Source organism: Pan troglodytes, chromosome 8, assembly GCF_028858775.2.
Source record: "Pan troglodytes isolate AG18354 chromosome 8, NHGRI_mPanTro3-v2.0_pri, whole genome shotgun sequence".
Lineage (NCBI taxonomy): Eukaryota > Metazoa > Chordata > Mammalia > Primates > Hominidae > Pan > Pan troglodytes.
The window spans coordinates 80427525-80448458 of NC_072406.2; the positions used below are offsets into that span (position 1 = coordinate 80427525).

Below are 20934 nucleotides of genomic sequence, written 5' to 3' on the forward strand. Positions count from 1 at the left end.
GCTCAATCCTACACTTTTTGACATTAACTGGTATTTTTAGAGACATATTTCTTAACCCAAAAGAGTGTTTTTTTTAATCCTTTTTGAAAAAACATAATTGATTAGAAAATCTCACATTCAAAACTGGCTTAACCTAATTAGCCAAAATAATAAATAAGACTAGCTCTGTCTATTACCTGATAGATCTCTCTGCTATTTATGGTTGCATAGCAGGTATTCCCTTTATTTAGTACCAAAAAGGAGGGGCTTCAGCCTGCCATTTTCTCTAGGTCTAGTTTTTGGAGAAAATATATAATTTTCTGGTTATTTTCCCTTATCCTAGGACTTGAGAAGAGATTAAACTGTGAAGGAAGCAGACACTAATGTACTCTTCCCTGGAGAAATCGGGGGAGAAAGAGGCCAGTAGTGATATGTTCCTTAATCAAGGCTCAGTCCTTAACCATTTCCCAGTCTTCACCAAGTCAGAAGGCAGTAGGTCTCCAACTGAGAAACTCCCCACCAATAAGCCCTGAAACAGATGACTCTTGTGCCAATCCTGCCCTCCAGTGGCTGAGTTTCCAGGTCACTTTGCCCTGGCTCTCCTCTCCCTTTCGTTCCTGTCCTGCTTCCATAGCACCAACAATAGGCAGTGCTGTTTCCTCAGTTGGGACCTAGGATGGAGGACACGTGGAGGACTTGGGCTGGAATCGATTCCCTTCCCCGCCACCACACTTCCTGCCTTTCTGAGGAATAGGGACACGTAGGGCTCCCCTCTCTTCTCTCACTTCCTAATCCTAGGAAATGCAGTAGTCCAGTTAAGATGTCAGAGAGAGCCGGGAAGGGCTAAGAGATGGAGGGGCTGGGAGGAGAGACTGCGCAAGAGCAGGCCTTACTGAGTGTCTGCTCTTTAGTGAAACCGCTCTAGGTTTGGTCCTCCAAATTTTGATTTTTCTGAATTCACTCAGAGGTATGTAGACTGGAAAACTGAATCAAGATGATGAAATCAACAAAGGACCAATTTCTAAATCAGAATGCTAGAAAGGGGCACAGCTTTCCAGGACCCAGAGCACGAGAGTTCCCCACCTAGGGAACGCCCTTCTGCACATCAAGGTCCCCAGAAACCTAATCAGAAGATTGCCCGGTAATTTCTGAATCAGGAACCACAGCAGAGACTGTGAAGTTTGGACAGATAGCTCGCTCAGGCCATGTTCAAACCTTAAAGTCATATCTGCTAAAAACAGCAGCACTTGGTGAACATAGAAACTCTAATAAATTATCTTTTGTCCCTGAACCATGGTTGATTGTACCTAAATTATTTTTCAGTCTTCTTGCTGTAACAATAGAACCTGATTAGGGAGGTGGGTAGGTAGGTAATGACTGATTAGGGTGATTAGGGTGTGAGGTAGGCACTGCTCAGAGGGGCAAACCCATTGTTTGGCTTTCATTTCTGCAGCTTTCTTGTCTGTATCTTTTGAGGTACCCTCTTTGAGAGCCTACAACCCTCTGTACACTGCCCCTAACAGGTCTTCATGGTAGGACGCTGGAAGGGGATAAGCTTGAGAAATCACCCTAGTCACCCACTCTTCCATCTTATAGAATTCTTTTCTTTTTTTTTGTTTTTGTTTTTTGTTTTTTTGAGATGGAGTCTCGCTCTGTCGCCCAGGTGAGGTGGCATGCCTTGGTGTGATCTTGGCTCACTGCAACCTCTGCCTCCTGGGTTCAAGTGATTCTCGTGCCTCAGCGTCCTGAGTAGCTGGGATTACAGGTGTATGCCACCATGCTCAGCTAATTTTTGTATTTAGTAGAAACTGGGTTTCACCATGTTGGCCAGCCTGGTCTTGAACTCCTGAGCTCAAGCAATGTGCCCGTTTCAGCCTTCCAAAGTGCTGGGATTACAGGCATAAGCCACCGTGCCTGGCCGCATCTTAGAGGAATTCTAATCTCTCACTTGTAGGATTCTAATCTCTTACTGAATTAGAATCACAGATTTTGGAATTAGGGGCTTAAGATATCACCAGCACAGTTTCCTTATTCCTGGCAGGGAAGGCTTTATTGTTCTCTTCTACAAACGAGGCAATTCAGACCCAGGTATAGTTATATGCTTTACCAAGAATGCTCAGGGAGCATCGGGGTGAGGACAGAATGCACCTCTGCAGCGTACATGCTGGACTGCATGCCTTTGATCGTAACACATTATTTGGTCCATTTTCCAGCTCAGTGGCACCATCAGATCCCACCGCCCATGTCTGTCCGGCCCAGTGGCAGTCGCTACGGATCTCTCACCAGTAAAGGACTTGACATATTTTCTGCCTTTTCCTCCATGGAAAGCACGATGGTGTATTCATGCTCTTCTCGGAGTGTAGTGGAGAGTGATGAACTTTAAGAATGTCTAGGTGCCTGCTGTGTAAGAGAGCGGACTGTGGAGGGGGAATGAGAACAAGCCAGACTTGGTGGTTTCCAAGCAACCGAAGTTGAGTAAGTTCCCACGCTGCTGGACCTGTGGCAAGGAGTGCTTTGAATAAGTCAGCTAGGGATTCTTGCAGTCTCAGCTGAGGGAGAAAGGTAGGGCTGTGCCTTCTAAAGATTCCAACAGAGATGTGAGAAGATAATACAGATGAACCAAAGATGTCACACAGTTGCCATCCACTGCTTTGGGAAAAAACTAGCATGCTCCCCTGCTCCCTGTTGTGTTAGGGATGTTTAGACCATACTAGGAGCAATTAGGAGCCATATGCCTGGGCTGAGAGGAGTTAGGCAGTAGTGACCTTAGGATATGACTAACTCACCAAACAATGCCAAGGAGAAAGGCGGACAGGTCACCATCACCTTTCATCGATTACATGTATAGCAGTAGTTTTGGTGAATTCACCAAATCAGCTTCCACTTAGCATTAGGAGGTCATGCCATACAACTCACGTATGCGGGCAAACACTTTTGATTTGCATATCCTGGGTGTACTGAGCCACATAATAAGGTGTCAAAATGTGCTTGAGATTCCAAAAACTTGCTGAAACACTTGATATTGCACAGTGCACTTATTTTGTAGCCAAAACATGGCCTTACCAGCTTGTCTGCACTATTTTCTTTTGGGTGGTGACTGTTTTTTTCTGACTTTGCATATCCCTAGACACTAGAACTAAAGGATTGGTAATAAACCAATCAGAAAGAAATCCTCTGTGGGGTCACTTTAAAAACTACTAGCTTCAACTACCACTTAAAAAATGTGCAAGAGTCATCATTTGCCCATAAAATACACCTCATGGGCTCCTACCCCTTTCCCCAAAAGTCTGAAAGTGTAGGAGGAAGGAAGAGATACAAACAAGGAGAGGAAATGATGGGAGAGTGTTGTTTTTGTCACTTGCCCCAGCAGAGCAGTGGTTTTGGAAGGAGAGGTCTTTAATAGCTTTGAAATGCTTTGAGATCATTGGTCAAATTGCATTTTCTATGTAGAGAATATTCTGCTAGGTGGAAAAGTTGGGAGAAAGGGGAATATGCATCTTTATTCTAATCACCAATTCAAACCCTGCCTCTTAAGGAATTTTTAGACTTAAGTTCACTGTGATATCCCTAGTACCTAGAAGAGTACCTAGCACAAAGTAGACATTCAATAAATATTTGCTGGATGAATGAATCTTCTGTTATTATGTCTATTATAAGATAGCCTAATCTTATATTCTGCAGGAATATGCCACCCACACACCAGTCCAAACACTGCCCTGGGAATGCTCATCACAGCACAGTTTGCTCTAGACTGTGCAGGGAAATGAATTGCAGGTGTCTGTTATCAATTCCCTGTGCTGGAATCTCTGGTGCTGTCTGTGCCAAGCACACTCAGCTGGCATTGTATTTGTGTGAACAGACAGTAACTGCTTAGAAAGGCTTGAAACTGTCTTCACTTCAAGGCAAGGATTTCCAGCATAAAAATAAATTCATTCACTGGAGAAATCATTTGTATGTCTACTCTGTATGAGATGCTGTGCTAGATACTGCGGCAGATATAAAGATATGAATAAGTCACAGTCCCTACCCTCAGGGAGCTCACAACCTATTAGGGAAGGTAATATTTGAGGTGTGCAGAATGCTGTCTCTTGAAGCAAAATAGAAGTTTCTAGTGCTCTTCATTCTATTTTTTTATAACTTTAAAAATCTTTTCAATCTTTATTTCTTAATGAAACAAAATACCATAGGTTACATTCTCAAGCAATAACTATTTCAATTATTTAGCAGAATTATTAGATTCTGTTTTTTAATGTATTCAGTAACAGCAGTAAAATACAGGCATCCTTAATGGAATAGAATGCATTTCATATGGAATCCAGTGAAATATTGTTTCCATATTGACTTCTGAGATCTCTTATAAACAAAGAGCACTTTTTTCTTTCTTTCTTTCTTTCTTTTTTTTTAATGGAGTCTCACTGTCACCCAGGCTTCAGTGCAGTGCCACGATCTTGGCTCACTGCAAACTCCGCCTCCCAGGTTCCAGCGATTCTCCTGCCTCAGCCTCCCAAGTAGCTAGGATTACAGGCACACACCACCACGCCCGGCTAATTTTGTGTTTTTTGTAGAGACAGGGTTTCGCCGTGTTGGCCAGGCTGGTCTCGAACTCCTGACCTCAAGTGATCCACCCACCTCGGCCTCCCAAAGTGCTGGGATTACAGGCATAAACCACCGTGCCCAGCTTAAAGAGCACTTTCTAACTCCAGGACTGCTCCTAGATTGTACACCAGACCTCCCCATCACACCTACTTCTGTAAACCCTAGATAGTTCTCCCATGAAATGATGTTCTTCATCTCTGTGTTTTAGCTTTCTGAACAGAGAACTAAGATAAATATTACATTTGGCAACTAGGTGGCGTTGTCTCACCCCAAATATTAACAGGCCTAAAAATTACTGAAATTTGAGCTATTAAATTATGTTAAAGCAGGGTTTCCCAACCTCAATACTACTGACACTTTGGACTGGAGAATTCTTTGTTATGGAGGACTGTCCTGTGCATTGTAGAATGTTTAGCAGCATCCCTGGCCTCTATACACTAGTTGTTCTTCCCCAAGTTGTGGCAGCCCAAAATGTCTTCAGACATGGCCATATGTTCCCTGAAAGGCAGAATCCCCCTTTGTTGAGAACCACTGTGTCAAACAAATCAAGGCCCTGCTTTAAGAATTCCATTAGAACTCAACCGAGCACAATGACTGTAATCCTGGCACTTTGGGAGGCTGAGGCAGGAGGATGGCTTGAGCCCAAGAGTTCGAGGCCAGCCTAGGCAACATAGTGAGACGCTATCCCTACAAAATATTGACTTCAAAAAAGAATCCAATTAGAATTCAATTACAATGAGGAATATTTGAATAAAAATTTTAGTTCCATTGGATGTTTGTTTTCAACATATCCAAAATCAGATTCATCTTCCCTTTATAATCCATTCCTCAATCTAGTTTAATGATTTCTGTTATTGGCACCATCAACGTTCCTCATAATTCTAATAAGAAACATCCAGGTCAGTTTTTGCTTCCTCTACCCTATCAATGGACAAGTCCTGCTGATTCTACTTCTATCATTCTTCTTATAGTCAGGAGTTTCTTCCTTTCCCCTGCAGTGCTCCAGTTCAGACTTCCATTACTTCCTTCACTTGCCCTCAATAATACTTCTTTTTTTTTTTTTTTTTTTTTTTTTGTGAGATGGAGTCTTGCTCTGTCACCCAGCCTGGAGTGCAGTGGTACAGTCTTGGCTCGCTGCAACCTCTGCCTCCCAGGTTCAAGCGATTCTCCTACCTCAGCCTCCCAAGTAGCTTGGAATACAGACGCGAGCCATCATGCCCAACTAATTTTTGTATTTTTAGTAGAGACGGGGTTTCACCGTGTTGGCCAAGCTGGTCTTGAATTCCTGACCACAAGTGATCTGCCCGTCTTGGCCTCCCGAAGTGCTGGGATTACAGGCATGAGCCACCAGGTCCGGCCACTTGACCTCAATACTACTGACTTCAACCATAACATACTCCTTCTGGTCTTCCTGCCTCTAGTCCTGCCATTTCTTCCTACTCAAACCTAGCCCAGATCTCAGCAGCAGATCATTCTTTGCAAAATACTGCTCCAGTTATATTAATATTATTTCCAAGTGTTCAAACCCCTAATGGCTACCTGGAGCCAATTCAGGTACCAGCTGACCTGCCCTGTGCTACCTAATATGATCCCAAAGCTCTTCATCCATTACTCAGAAAACGTACCCAACACAGCAGCAAACCTCACACAGGCCCCTGCTTTTCAGCCACATGCCTTTCTTCTGCCTCTGCCTGGAAGGCTCTCCTCAGTCTCCACCTACGGAAGTCTTATCAGTTCCTTCAAGTCCATCTCAAATGCCATTACCTCTGATATATTTTAGGATCTCCCACACTCCAACCAAATAGAATTCTACTTTCTTTGAAGCCTTATACCAAGTTCCTTGAGTCTGGAGGAAGAAAAGATTACTTTCTACGTGTTTTTTTGTTTGTTTCTTTGTTTTTGAGACAGAGTCTCACTCTGTTGCCCAGGCTGGCTTGCAGTGGTGTGATCTCGTTCATTGCAACCTCTGCCTCCTAGGGTTCAAGCAATTCTCGTGCCTCAGCCTCCCGAGGTAGCTGGGATTACAGGCACCCCCCACCATGCCCAGCTAATTTTTATAATTTTAGTAGAGATAGGGTTTCACCATGTTGGCCAAGCTGGTCTCGAACTCCTAACCTCAAGAAATCCACCAGCCTCAGCCTCCCAAAGTGCTGGGATTACAGGCGTGAGCCACTGCACCTGGCCTCTACAGTGCTTTGTACAGAACACAGCCTCTGTGTACCTGACTGCCCTCCCTCTTACACTAGCCCGCTCTTGCTTGCATTAGGTTTTGGCTACTTGTTGGTACGGACTGTGTCAGGAGTTTGTTTTCATGCCTTATATAGAGTAGTCACTCAATAAATATTTATCAACCTAAATGGAATTTTAAATTGTATACAAGTAGGTTTATTTCTATATAAAGTGTATTCAGTCTAAGCAGCGATTGTTAACCTTGCCTGCACATTAAAAGCTCCTGGGGAGCTTTTAAAAAATCTCAACACCCAGGCCATTTCTCAAATCAACTGAATCAGTAGCCCTGGGGTTGTGACACAGGCATCAGTATTTTTTAAAGCTTCCCAGGTGATTCCGATGAGCGACTAAGGTTGAGAAGAATCATTTTATTACCATGATTATCGTAGAACTTACCCGTAAAGGTCTGAAGGGATGCAGATGGCACAAAGCTGTAGTGCTGGAATCCATGAGGAAGGTACTGCCCCTGGTTACGCGTGCAGTATGTGCCTGGAAAATAGAAATAAGCACACACATTGGCTTTATTAGACCCTACTATTTTGTGCTACATTTGTTAGACATGCAGCATTCATGAAGCCCCCAAAGGAAGCTCAGAAACCTGCAAAAAATGGATCAAGGAAAGAAGGAAAGTTGATGCAATTTGCCTCGCCATTTATTTCAAAAATGTGTGCAGATTCCATAAGCACCCTTCTCTCCAAGCAACTGAAGGGCTTTTCACAACTTAATTAGTCATGGCATTGGGGATCAGAGGGAAAATGGAGAAAGAAAATGCACCATTTAAACCAAAACTGCCTTGTTGAGATAGATCACTCTTCACCAAACTAAGGGATTACTCAGAATTTCCAAATAGCACAAGTGGTTTAAATGCATCCTTCTCTTTTTATTCATCACTTAACTTTTGTAGGCATTCAATAAGAAAACATGGTCAATAGACAAGCAGCAAGTAGACTTAGGGCCCTGAGGAACACGTACAAGGAAGAATCATTCCCAGAGGAGTCAAAAGATGACTTTGGTAAGGGCAGTTTCACCTGGATAATCCTCAAATGATAAATGGGTTGTGCTCCACATATTCATTTGTAAAGTGGTTGTTTAAAACTGAGACTATATTTCCTTACACACATATCACCCAACGCTGGATTCCCAAGTGAATCCAGAAAAGCCCGTCTAATTCATGACTGATTACAGCACAGAAATACCTCCCTTTACTGCTTCTCACTTCACTGTACTTCACAGATACTGCAGTTTTTACAAATTGAAAGTCGGTGGCAACCCTGTGAGAACATGTGCTCTCACTGCCTGTTTCTGTGTTGCATTTTGGTAATTCTGGCAACAATTCAAAATTTCAACATTATGATATAGTTATGGTGATCTGTGATCAGGGGTCTTCGATGTTGCTATTGTAATTGCTTTGGGGCACCATGAACTGCACCCATAGAAGGCGGCAAATTCAATCGCTACATGTTGTGCGTGTTCTGACAGCTCTACCAACCGGCTGTTCCCACATCTCTCTCCCTCTCCTTGGGCCTCCCTAGTCCCTGAGACAGCAATATTGAAATTAGGACAATTAATAACCCTACATTGGCCTCTAACTGTTCAAGTGAAAGAAAGAGTAGTACATCTCTCACTTTAAATCAAAAGCTAGAAATGATTGAGCTTTGAGAGGAAGACACGTCAAAAGCTGAGCTAGGCCACAAGCTAGGTCTCTTGTGCCTGTTAACCAAGTTGTGAATGCAAAGGAAAAGTTCTTGAAGGAAATAAGTGCTACTCCAGTGAACACATAAATGATAAGAAAGCAAAACAGCCTTATTGCTGATATGGAGAAAGTCTGAGTGGTCTGGATAGAAGATCAAACCAGTCACAACATTCGCATAAGCCAAAGCCTAGTCAGAGCAAGGTCCTAATTCTCTTCAATTCTGTGAAGGCTGAGCTAGGTGAGAAAGCTGCAGAAGAAAAGCTGAAAGTAAGGCTGGGCACGGTGGCTCACGCCTGTAATCCCAGCACTTTGGGAGGCTGAGGCGGGTGGATCACGAGGTCAGGAGATCAAGACCATCCTGGCTAACACGGTGAAACTGCATCTCTACTAAAAATACAAAAAATTAGCCAGGCGTGGTGGCGGGTACCTGTAGTCCCAGCTACTCAGGAGGCTGAGCCAGGAGAATGGCGTGAACCTGGGAGGCGGAGCTTGCAGTGAACCGAGATCCTGCCACTGCACTCCAGCCTGGGTGACAGAGCGAGACTCCGTCGAAAAAAAAAAGAAAAGAAAAAAAAGAAAAGCTGGAAGCTAGCAGAGGTGGGTTCATGAGGTTTAATGAAAGAAGCCATCTCCACAATCTTAAAGTGCAAGGTGAAGCAGCAAGTGCTGATGTAGAAGCTGCAAGTTATCCAGAAGATCTAGCTAAGATCATTGATGAAGGTGGCTACACTAAACAACAGATTTTCAATGTAGATGAAACAGCCTTGTATTGAAAGAAGATGCCATCTGCGACTTTCCTAGTTAGAAAGGACAAGTCAATGCCTGGCTTCTAAGCTTCAAAGGACAGGCCGACTCTCTCATTAGGGGCTAATGCCGCTGGTGACTTTAAGTTGAAACCAATGCTCATTTACCATTCTGAAAATCCTAGGGCCCTTAAGAATTGTGCTAAATCTACTTTGCCTGTGTTCTATAAATGGAACAACAAAGCCTGGTTGACAGCACATCCGCTTACAGTGTGATTGACTGAATATTGTAAGCCCACCATTGAGACTCAGAAAAAAAGTTTCCTTTGAAAATATTACTGCTCATTGACAATGCACCTGGTCACCCAAGAGCTCTGATGGACACGTACAAGAAGATTAATGTTGCTTTCATGCCTGCTAATACAACATCCGTTCTTGATCCAGCCCATGGATCAAGGGGTCATTTCAACTCCCAAGTTTTATTATTTAAGAAACACATTTCTTAAGGCCATAGTTGCCATAGACAGTGATTCCTCAGATGGATCTGCGCAAAGTAAATTGAAAAGCTTCTGGAAAGGATTTACCATTCTAGATGCCATTAAGAACATTCATGACTCATGGAAGGTCAAAATATCAACATGAACAGGAGTTTGGAAGAATTCGATTCCAACCCTCATGGATGACCAAGAGGTTCAAGACTTGAATGGAACACGTCACTGCAGATGTGATGGAAATAGCAAGAGAACTAGAATTAGAAGTGGAGCCTGAAGATGGGGCTGAATTGCTGCCATCTCATGATCAAACTTCAGCAGATCAGAAGTTGCTTCTTATGGCTGAGCAAAGAAAGTGGTTTCTTGAAATGGAAACTACTCCTGGTGGAGATGCTATGAACATTGTTGAAATAACAATAAACAATTTAGAGTAAAACATAACCTTTGTTGATAAAGGAGCAGCAGGATTTGAGAGGGTTGATTCTAATTTTGAAAGAAGTTCTACTGCGGGTGAAGTACTATTAAACAGCATTGCATGCTGCAGAGAAATCATTATGAAGGAAAAAGTCAATCAATGCAGCAAACTTCGCTGTTATTTTAGGAAATTGGCACAGCCACTGTAACATTCAGCAACCACCACCCTGATCAGTCAGCAGTCATCAACATCAAGACAAGACCCTCTGACAGCAAAAAGATTATGAGTCTGTGAAGGCTCAGATTATTGTTAGCATTTTTTTTTAGCAGTAAAGTTTTTTTTGTTGGTTTGTTGTTGTTGTTGTTGTTGTTGTTGTTGTTGTTACAGAGTCTGGCTCTGTCGCCCAGGTTGGAGTGCCGTGGTGTCATCTCTGCTCACTGCAACCTCTGCCTCCCAGGCTCAAGCCATCCTCCCACCTCAGCCTCTCAAGTAGCTGGGACTACAGGCGCTCACCACAGTACCTAGCTAATTTTTTTAAGTTTTTGTAGAGCCAGCGTCTCACTGTGTTGCCCAGGGCTGGTCTCAAACTCCTGGGCTCAAGCGATCCGCCCACTTGGGCCTCTCAGAGTGCTGGGATTACAGGTGTGAGCCACAGTGCCCTGTCAAAGTATTCTTTAATTAGGGTATGTACATTGTTTTTTAGACACAGTGCTATTGCACACTTAATAGACTACAGTATAAACATAACTTTTATATGCACTGGGAAAGCAATAAAGTTATGTGACTTGCTTTATTGTCTGGAACAGAGCTCTCAGTATCTCCGAGGCATACCTGTACCTATTACACTAGATTGGGTTATGGCCTCAAGGACAGGGAACCAGACAAAGCAGTGAATAAGAGAAAAAAGACTACTTCCTCCTCCTTTTCGGTGCCTCTGATGTGTCAAAGCCAGAGTGTCTATGATCCTTTCTGCATCTAGCCTTCATTCTTTGTTTTTCTTCCCAGGTGCCCTGTGCCCCATGTTCTATAATCTCACTGCTCTAACTTGTCCCATCTCATCCCTTCCCCAAGGCCTGCCAGGGTGCTTCATGCTCCACAATGACCTAACTCCAGTTCCATACATCTTGGCTTGGTATCCAGAAGAAACCAGTCCAGTTGAACAAATTCTAAATGCCTGAGAGTCTTTTAACTTCACAGAGGTGCTGAATTTTTAAAACCAATTGCTTTCTCCCTCCCATCAACTTCTATTTAATAAAATTGCTGAGAGAGTTTTTTTTAAAAAAATCAAACTGTGAGGGGAAATAGAGGGAACTGACTCAGACACCCGAACTGTTCCTGCCGATCACAGCCTCTTCCTTTCTTCCTTCTCCTCCATGTGCTCCCAAAGTACCTTCCAAGCTGGGACCTTGAGTTTATGTGCATATGGGCTATTAATAAATCGATTGTAAACTCAAAACTGCCAGGGAAACCATAAATGTAGGCAAATTTACTCATAATAGCCTTTATTCAGGGTCCCTTCCAGGGTCCTTGGGTAACTTGCATTAAAAATATTTCCACTAATGGTTGAGTTGAAAGTCAACATGCCTTACCGGTAAATGAACAGTTACTTAGACTTCAATAGAGTCAAAGTCCTTTTAATCACTAATAGCTTTTTCTTGTTTTAAGTGTATCAATATTCCAGAAAGTTCATTACTGAAGCATTGTTTGAAGAATGCCAAGCATCTTCTAAACTTTGACAATGCAGTGGTCATCAGTATGCTAAAAAGTTGCTAATATCATGTTTTTAAAAATCTGTGCAGTGCAAAAAATTGCATATTTGCTAAAAATATGTTTGCCTCTTATTTCTAATTACATTAGTTAGCATACTTGGTATTATAGAACCATAAACAAGCTGCCTTTGGTTAATGTGTACTTAATAGCCACTTCAAATTCCAAAGAGAAATAGCCTTGAACTTGCAAAAAATAAAGAAAGAGCATACTTTTCAATCCTCTGAGAATTGTGCCATAAATGCTGAGAGTATTGAAAATGGCTGCACTGCTATAAACATTAATTTGCTAGAAGATTTTAACGTATAAGTGAATAGAAACTGTTTCTCTAATAATAAAAAGTAAAATATTTCAACATTATTTGACAATAGTATTTTAAGGCTGAAATAAATGTACATTTTTCTTTAAAATGTAGAAAGTAATTATAGTTTCCAGGTTTAAAGATTACTTTTTGATAATGAATGAACCAATTTTTTTTTTATTTCTTAGAACTGATAAGAGCAGATACTACACTTGGTCTTAGCTAAAAGGCCAAGAAGCAATTGGACCAATTCTTCTTTCTTTCTTTCTTTCTTTTTTTTTTTTGAGATGGTGTCTCACTGTATTGCCTGGGCTGGAGTGCAGTGGTGTGATCTCAGCTCACTGCAGACTCCACCTCCAGGGTTCAAGCGATTCTCCTGCCTCAGCCTCCCGAATTTTTAAATGTACAAATGTATTTGATTTTTTTTTTTTTTGAGACAGCGTCTCGCTGTATTGCCCAGGCTGGAGTGCAGTGGCACAATCTCGACTTATTGCAACCTCTGCCTCCCGGGTTCAAGTGATTCTCGTGCCTCAGCCTCCCAAGTAGCTGGGATTACAGGCATGTGCCACCACACCTGGCTAATTTTTTTTGTATTTTTGGTAGAGATGGGGTTTTGCCATGTTGGCCACGCTGGTCTCCAACTACTGACCTCAGGTGATCCACCCACCTTGGCCTCCCAAAGTTCTGGGATTACAGGTGTGAGCCACCGCCCTGGGCCTTATTTGACATTTAAAAGTAATTTTATAAATGATTCTTATTTATATTGTATAAATTACTACATGTATTATAACCTGGTTAAAATATCTCTGGAGCAACAGAAAGATAACTGGATTTTGGTTTTCATTCTTAAACGCTTCTTAACTGAAAACAAATACACATTAAAAAATGGGATTTAAAGATGGGCAAGCACAGTTTGGACTGGAAATTCATGGAGATATGAATATAGTCTTGTTACAATAAGAGGTGTTTTTATACTCACAAGAAACATAAATTATTTGTATATAGCTAGCATGGTAAAAGTAATTGCTCAATATTCCAAAACTCCAAAAAATCCAATGTTTCTACACAGATTCAATGAGTTATCAGCAAACAAGAGATAGATTCCTGTACTTTCCACATGATTACTGTTGTAAGAATCCAGTGAATGTATACTAGTTTTGACTATAGTTGTCACTGCCAAAAGATGACTAAATATGTATACAGTATAAAAGTTTTACTGCATGTTTTAAGGGCAGTAAAAATCCTAAAATAATTCAAATGAGAAAATTTTAATGCAACTATATTTTAACACAGTATTGGTAAAAAATGTTTCCAGTATTTTGATTTCAGAGACACCTCATCCTCTTTTATGATTTTCACTTAGTTTTTGCAATCATTAGCATTAAATTTATTGACCTAATCTTCTCTTTTCATTATCTCCCTGTCCAGATAAAAATTTTTAGAATATTTAATAGCATTAGGAAAGCTTCCTAGTTTGTAAATTCTTAGGTGAATTCTAAGGAGGATTTTAGTCATTCAAATGAGTTTAGATAGATTCTGTAATATTTTCATAACTCTGGGATCTCTGTCTCTTTATTTGTAAAATAAGCAAAGTACTGAGGTTTGCTGAGGATGGAGGGTAGGATAAATGCATAAATAAATATTTATGAAGCGTTTAGACAACCCCCCCAAAAGAGTGGTAGCAGTTTTTTAAATATATATTTTTAAAAATGTCTTTAATGTTTAAAATATTTTTCTCCAAAGTAAATAGTTAACTTGTTTAAAAAGTTCACATTACTGGCCGGGCGCGGCAGCTCACGCCTGCAATCCCAGCACTTTAGGAGGCCGAGGCAGGCAGATGATGAGGTCAAGAAATCGAGACCATCCTGGCCAACAGGGCGAAACCCCATCTCCACTAAAAATACAAAAATTAGCCAGGCGTGGTGGCGCGCGCCTGTAGTCCCAGCTACTTGGGAGGCTGGAGCAGGAGAATCGCTTGACCCTGGAGGCGGAGGCTGCAGTGACCCGAGATCCCACCACTGCACTCCAGCCTGGGCGACAGAGTGAGACTCCGTCTCAAAAAAAAAAAAAGAAGTTCACATTTCTTTCCTGCCCTCTACTTTGTCCTTCCTTAGAAGGGTAGTACACAATGATGGGATTTTGTCTTCCAAGATGGCATGCAGCAAAGAAATAAATGGACAAACCTAAAGAAAAATCAAATGGATTTTCAAGAAATATCCTGTCTGCTTTCTGTAGGGAGATTCCAGGGAAATTCACTTCAGTGTAGGCAGAATAGCCTAGGGGAATTTTGACTTCTGTGTCTATGATTGAAGGTAGTGGAAATGATGACTCCACCGTGCAGAGAAATAGCAAGGGAGTTTCTGTATTCCTTTCTGGCATAAGTAGTTCAGGACAATTCCACAGTACTGTCCCAAACCCTAATGAAGAAACATCCCATGCCAGCATCTCAGTGGCCTTACATTGAATAAATCAGCTTTAGAATACCTCGTATACGTGGACCCTCAAAAATAAGCATATCCTTTGGTCTCTGTTTTTGCATTCTCAGTTACATCACGTCTGAACTTAATCCTGTTGATTCACATGAAGACTGACAAATGATGTACACCCACACACACACAAACACACACACACTTCAAGTAAGGAGTCGTGGAGCACCCACAGCTGACTTAATTCAATCCAAATCAAGTGACACCTTGTAACGCTTTTTCTCCCTCTCCATGCATGAGTTCTTCCCACTTGAAAACACACCAGGCCCCAGAAGTCTCGCAAACATGGTATGCTTCCATCTCAGGAAGCTGGAGTCAACTTATTTTCGAGAGTACTTTTTTTGGTTATTGATATCTTAATGCAAAAGCCATTATAGTGACTATTTTGAAATGCGTGCATTGCATAAACTGTATATTTCACCTCTATTACTAGAAAGCAATTAACAGATCTTGGCTTTTATCCATGTTCCTCCACATCATGCATGTGAAGACCTTCTGTGGAACTGAAAACCAGTGATCATTTAAGCCAAAATGTCTGCGAGCATAAATCACGTCCTTCCTCAGAAGGCACATGGTATTGTATTCTGGTAGAACACGTCATCTACATGACACTCGTTGCTGTTCCCTAGTCCTGCTTTCTTAAGGATTTGTTGGGACTGTGTTTTGTTTGGAAATTTTGCAATTAGAAGAATAAAAATTAAATTTATGAATCAGAATTTAATATAAGCTGCATGTTTTTAAAGGCAATTTACAGGATGTGATGGACTGTTTCTTTATTCATTAAATAAAGTTTTATTTATTCTCAACTGATTGTTGGGTTGGTTTTGCTTTTTTTTTTTTTTTTTTTTGTCCCACTCTTAGTATTCTGTGTTCTGTTACGTGATGGTCACTCAGGTGTGCCCATGAGAGGAGTCATAGGAAAGGCTCAAGAAAACAAACTTTATTTTACTCACAGATCCTAGAAACAGGAGGCATGTCACACCATGCAGGGCCACACGGGGAAGCACCAGCTTCAGTCAGGAGGCAGAAGGGGCTGGAGCAAGGTAAGAGCCTAGGCCACGGCCCTTATTGGAGTTCCTGTGAGGAAGGCAAGGCAGGGCAGGATTGGCTTGTTTAAATAATTTGGAAAGGCTCTAAGGAGAAGTCCCTAGCTACCTGGTATCTGGCCCTGAGATAATTAAGGCAGGTGAATATTACTTCCTGGTATGTACAGGCCAGATCTCTGGATTGGTTAGTCTGCATACCAAAGGCAAGCTTTCCTTTGAGCCCTTGCTATCCTTAAAAATTGGCCAGCCTTAAGAGGGGCAGTCTCTCCCCACCCAGAAAAGTTTTTTGTTGTTGTTCTGTTTTGTTTTAAGAAACAGTCTCATTCTTTTACCCAGGCTGGAGTGCAGTGGTACTCATAACCTCAAACTCCCGGGCTCAAGCAATCCTCCCACTTCAGCCTCCCAAGTAGCTAGGATTACAGGCGCACACCACCACACCCAGCTAACTTTTAAAATTTTTTGTAAAGACGGGGTCTCACTATGTTGCCCAGAGTGGTCTCAAATCCCAGGCTCAAGTGATCCTCCTGCCTGAGCCTCCCAAAGTTCTGGGATTACAGGAAGGAGCAACCACACCCAGCCCAGAAAGTTTTTTTAAATGTTAAAACAGCATAATATACAGAACATTTTAAAACTAAACAATATACTTAGTATATGAGATGGGTAAATTCTTGTTTTCCAGAACAGTAATTTGCTGCATAACAAGGTTTTAGTCAATCACTTATATGACAGTGGTCTCTTAAGCTTAAAACAGAGTTGAAAAATTCCTATCACCTAGTGACTTTGTAGGTAACTGATACGGTTTGGCTCTGTGTCCCCTCCCAAATCTCACTTTGAATTGTAATCCCCATAATCCCCACGTTCTAGGGCGGGACCAGGTGGATATAATTGAATCATGGGGACAGCTTCCCCCATGCTGTTCTCTTGATAGTGAGTGAGTCTCACGAGATCTGATGGTTTTATAAGAGTCTGGCTTTTCCCCTGCTGGCACTCATTCTCTCTCCTGCCACCCTGTGAAGAGGTGCCTTCTGCCATGATTGTAAATTTCTTGAGGCCTCCCCAGCCATGTGGAACTGTGAGTCCATTAAAACTCTTTTCTTTATGAGTTACCCAGTCTCTGGTATTTCTTCATAGCAGTGTGAGAATGGACTATAATACAGTAACATAACATCGTAGTGCAACACATGACTCAACATGTCTGTAGTGATGCTACTATAAACAAACCAACTGCTCTGCCACTCATACATATTCAAACAATTGCACATACAACTATGTACAGTACATAATACTTGATAATGAAAATAAACAACTATCTTACTGGTTTATGTATCTATTATAAAATACTTTTAGAGTGTACTTCTTCTACTTATAAAAAGAATGGGTAACTGTAAAACAGACTCAGGCACATCCTTCAGGTGGTATTCAAGAAGGCATTGTTATCATAAGAGATGGCTCCAGGCCTTATACTACCCCTGAACACCTTCCAGTGCGACAAAATGTGGAGGAGGAAGACAGTGACATTGATGAATCTAGCCCTTTGTAAGCTCAGGTTAATGTGGGCCTACAAAAGGTTAATGTTTCTTTTTTTTTTTTTTGAAACGGAGTCTTGCTCTGTCGCCCAGGCTGGAGTGCAATGGTGCGATCTCAGCTCACTGCAACCTCCGCCTCCTGGGTTCAAGTGAGTCTCCTGCCTCAGCCTCTTGAGTAGCTAGGACTACAGCCATGCGCCACCATGCCAGGCCAATTATTGTATTTTTAGTAGAGCCGGGGTTTCACCTTGTTGACCAGGCTGGTCTCAAACTCCTGACCTCAGATGATCCGCCCAACTCAGCCCCCTAAAATGCTGGGATTACAGGCGTGAGCCACCATGTCCGGCCATTAATGTGAGTTTCTATGTCTTAGTTTTTAACAAAAAAGTTTAAAAAGTAAAAAAATTAAAATAAATTTTAATTTTAAAAATCTTATAGAATAAGAATATAAAGAAAATATTTTTGTACAGCTGCACAACGTGTTTGTGTTTTAAGCAGTGTGCTTTTACAAGAGTCAAAAAGTTTGAAAATGTCAAAAAATTACCAATAAGCTGAGGTTAATTTATTATTAAAGAAAGAAAATATTTTATAAATTGAGTGTAGCCTAAGTGTACAGTGTTTATAAAGTCTGCAGTGGTGTACAGCAATGCCCTAGGCTTTCACATTCACTCACCACTCACTGGCTCAGCCAGAATAGCTTCCATTCCTGCAAGCTCCATTCATGGTAAGTGCTTTCTACAGGTGTGCCATTTTTTATCTTTAATACTGTATTTTTACTGTACCTTTTCTATGTTTAGAAACACAAATAATTATCATTGTGTTATACTTTTCCACAGTATTCAGTACAGTAACATGCTGCACAGGTTTATAGGCTAGGAGCAATAGGCTGTACCATATAGCCTAGGTGTGTAGCAGGCTAGACCATCTAGTTTTTGTAAGTACACTCTGATGTTCATACAATGATGAAATCACCTAACAACGCGTTTCTCAGAATGTATGCCCATTGTTGAGCCATGTGTGACCGTTGTCTTTCAGCTTTGGTATTTTGGGGATACACAATTCATCTGAAATAGCAATCTAAAAATCCTATGTAAATTCAATATAATACTTGTTAACATTTGTACCCACTAGTATATTTATAACCAGAGAAGGGAAAAGGTGTACATATGAGACAATAGATCATATATTTATTGTCTTATGTGTACTTTGAAATTTCTGGCTGGGCACGGTGGCTCATGCCTGTAATCTCAGCACTTTGGGATGCCAAAACGGGCAGATCACGAGGTCATGAGATTGAGACCCTCCTGGCTAACACGGTGAAACCCTGCCTCTTCTAAAAATACAAAAAAGTAGCCAGGCGTGGTGGCGGGTGCCTGTAGTCCCAGCTACTCGGGAGGCTGATGCAGGAGAATGGCGTGAACCCAGGAGGCGGAGCTTGCAGTGAGCCGAGATCGGGCCACTGCACTCCAGCCTGGGGGACAGAGCGAGACTCCATCTTAAAAAAAAAAGAAAGAAAGAAATGTGTTTCACACATAGGTATAGAAAAGAGATATCTTCAGTGATGTCTAGACAGAGAGCGGATGCTAGCCAAATTCAGTACCAAAATAGCACTTTGCTTTTACTGCAATATGGCAAAATTTAAGTGAATTGAGCCTTAATTGTTGAAACCTGCAGCTCCACTAACCACAATCTAAATACACCCTCATCTGTGCCATATCTAGCAGAAATTTTAGATCTTCATTAGTATAAATATCAACTCATTAACTAAGAAACTGGCTATATTGGATGTTTAGCCTCGTCTTCCTTATGATCTGCAAATAGAAAGAATAGAAAGTCGGCCAGGAGCAGTGGCTCACACCTGTAATTCCAGCACTTTCGGAGGCCGAGGCCGGTGGATCACGAGGTCAGAAGATCGAGACCATCCTGGCTAACACGGTGAAACCCCATCTCTACTAAAAATACAAAAAATTAGCCGGGCATCGTGGCGGGCGCCTGTAGTCCCAGCTACTCGGGAGGCTGAGGCAGGAGAATGGCGTGAACCCGGGAGGCAGAGCTTGCAGTGAGCCGAGATCGCGCCACTGCACTCCAGCCTGGGCGACAGAGCAAGACTCCGTCTCAAAAATGAATGAATGAATAAATAAATAAATAAATAAATAGGAAGTCAGTATAACCAGTTTTTGGTAATGAGACTAATGGTGGCTTGTCCCATCTTTTTTTGTTTTTCTTTTTGTTTTTGAGACAGGATCTCACTCTGTCACCCAGGCTGGAGTGCTGAGGCACAATCATAGCTCACTGCAACCTCAAACTCCTGGACTCAAGCAATCCTCCCCCAACTCAGCCTCCAGAGTAGTTGGGACTGCAGATGCACACCACCACACCTGGCTAATTTGTAAATTTTTTGTACAGATGGAGTCTCACTTTGCTGCCCAGGCTGGTCTTGAATTCCTGGCCTCAAGTTATCCTCTTGCCTCAGGCTCCCAAAGTGCTGGGATTGCAGGGATGAGCCACGGTGCCCAGTCACCTTTCCCATCTTGATAGTCCTGTTTATTTGTATGTGTTTCTTCAAGAGTTCTGACCTTGGGGTTTGGGAGCTCAGTCTCTAGCTTGCACCCAGGGAGAGCCCACATATAATAATAGCTAGTCAAACTTCCAGAGGAGATCTTCCTTTATTATTTAATGCCCCTCTATTAGGAGCTCTTACAGCACATATCCCTGGCACAACACTATTGAAGGATTTGGCTAAACTCTGTTTAGGACTACTTAATGATTAATGTGTGTGTGCTCTCTTTTGGTTGTCTAGCCAAGGACAAGAATGGTGTCACATAAGACTGGGTGTGTGTAGGTACTTGATAATATTTGTTGATTTGTTGAAAAAAAGGAGCACAGATACAAAAATATTTTTTAATTTTAATGTCTTGTCAAACTAGAAAGAAAATGAATTTCCAAGATGAACAGTATAAAATACTATAGCAAGTTTTAGGTTGCTTGGTAATCGAAATTCTATTACATATCATGATATATGAATCTTGACTGCAAAAAGATTTTATACTTGATTTTAGCTGAGCTCCTACTTAATAAACCACAATGGATCTCTCAACATACAGTTTGAAGAGTTTCATCAAAGATTGGATTTGATCACTGAGACTCATTTACTTTTCCCTCATATGTCTTCCAGGAAAAAAAAAAATAGTACATTGAGTGGGGTGGAAAGTTTAGAAATTTGGTAAAAGCTAAGTTGCTTCCAGAAATCTTCAAAACCCAGAAGCAGAAAGCTAAAGGCTTAGTATTTAAAAGACAGACTCCCATTCTTTTGGAGGAGCGACGTCAGGGAAGAAGTATGAGATTAGAATCCCATCATTTTAATTAAATTGTCTTATTTCATTAAGAAAGTGTTGTTAAATTAGTAGCCAAAAATGAAATATCTATTGAAAAAATAACTTTTTCTGTGCAAAGCCCTATACTAGAAGCCATAGAGATACAATGAAAAGCACACTACTCTTTCACAAGGTATTTACAGTTCAGAGAGGGAGATGTGACATCCTACCTGAAAAATGGCTAATGATCTTAATATATTTTTGAGACATTCTCTGATAAACAAAAGCACCGATTTTGCTCATTCTCGAACTCTGCACACTTCCTGGAGTTATTAATGAAGCTTCTCA

The 20934-nt window shown here is 41.5% G+C and overlaps 1 protein-coding gene and 1 pseudogene across 10 annotated transcripts in view; one reads left to right on the forward strand and one right to left on the reverse strand.

The window, feature by feature from the left end:
- Window positions 1-14287, forward strand: part of MYPN (myopalladin) — a 134277-nt gene extending 119990 nt beyond the window's left edge. For all 10 annotated transcript variants that reach the window (XM_054660163.2, XM_054660165.2, XM_054660164.2 and 7 more), the window contains one exon: window positions 2193-14287. In XM_054660163.2, coding sequence (XP_054516138.1) covers window positions 2193-2362 — 170 coding nt within the window. In that variant the 3' untranslated portion in view covers window positions 2363-14287. The remainder of the gene's footprint in view (window positions 1-2192) is intronic.
- Window positions 12338-12456, reverse strand: LOC134807225 (U2 spliceosomal RNA; annotated as a pseudogene).
- Window positions 14288-20934: the final 6647 nt, after the last annotated feature.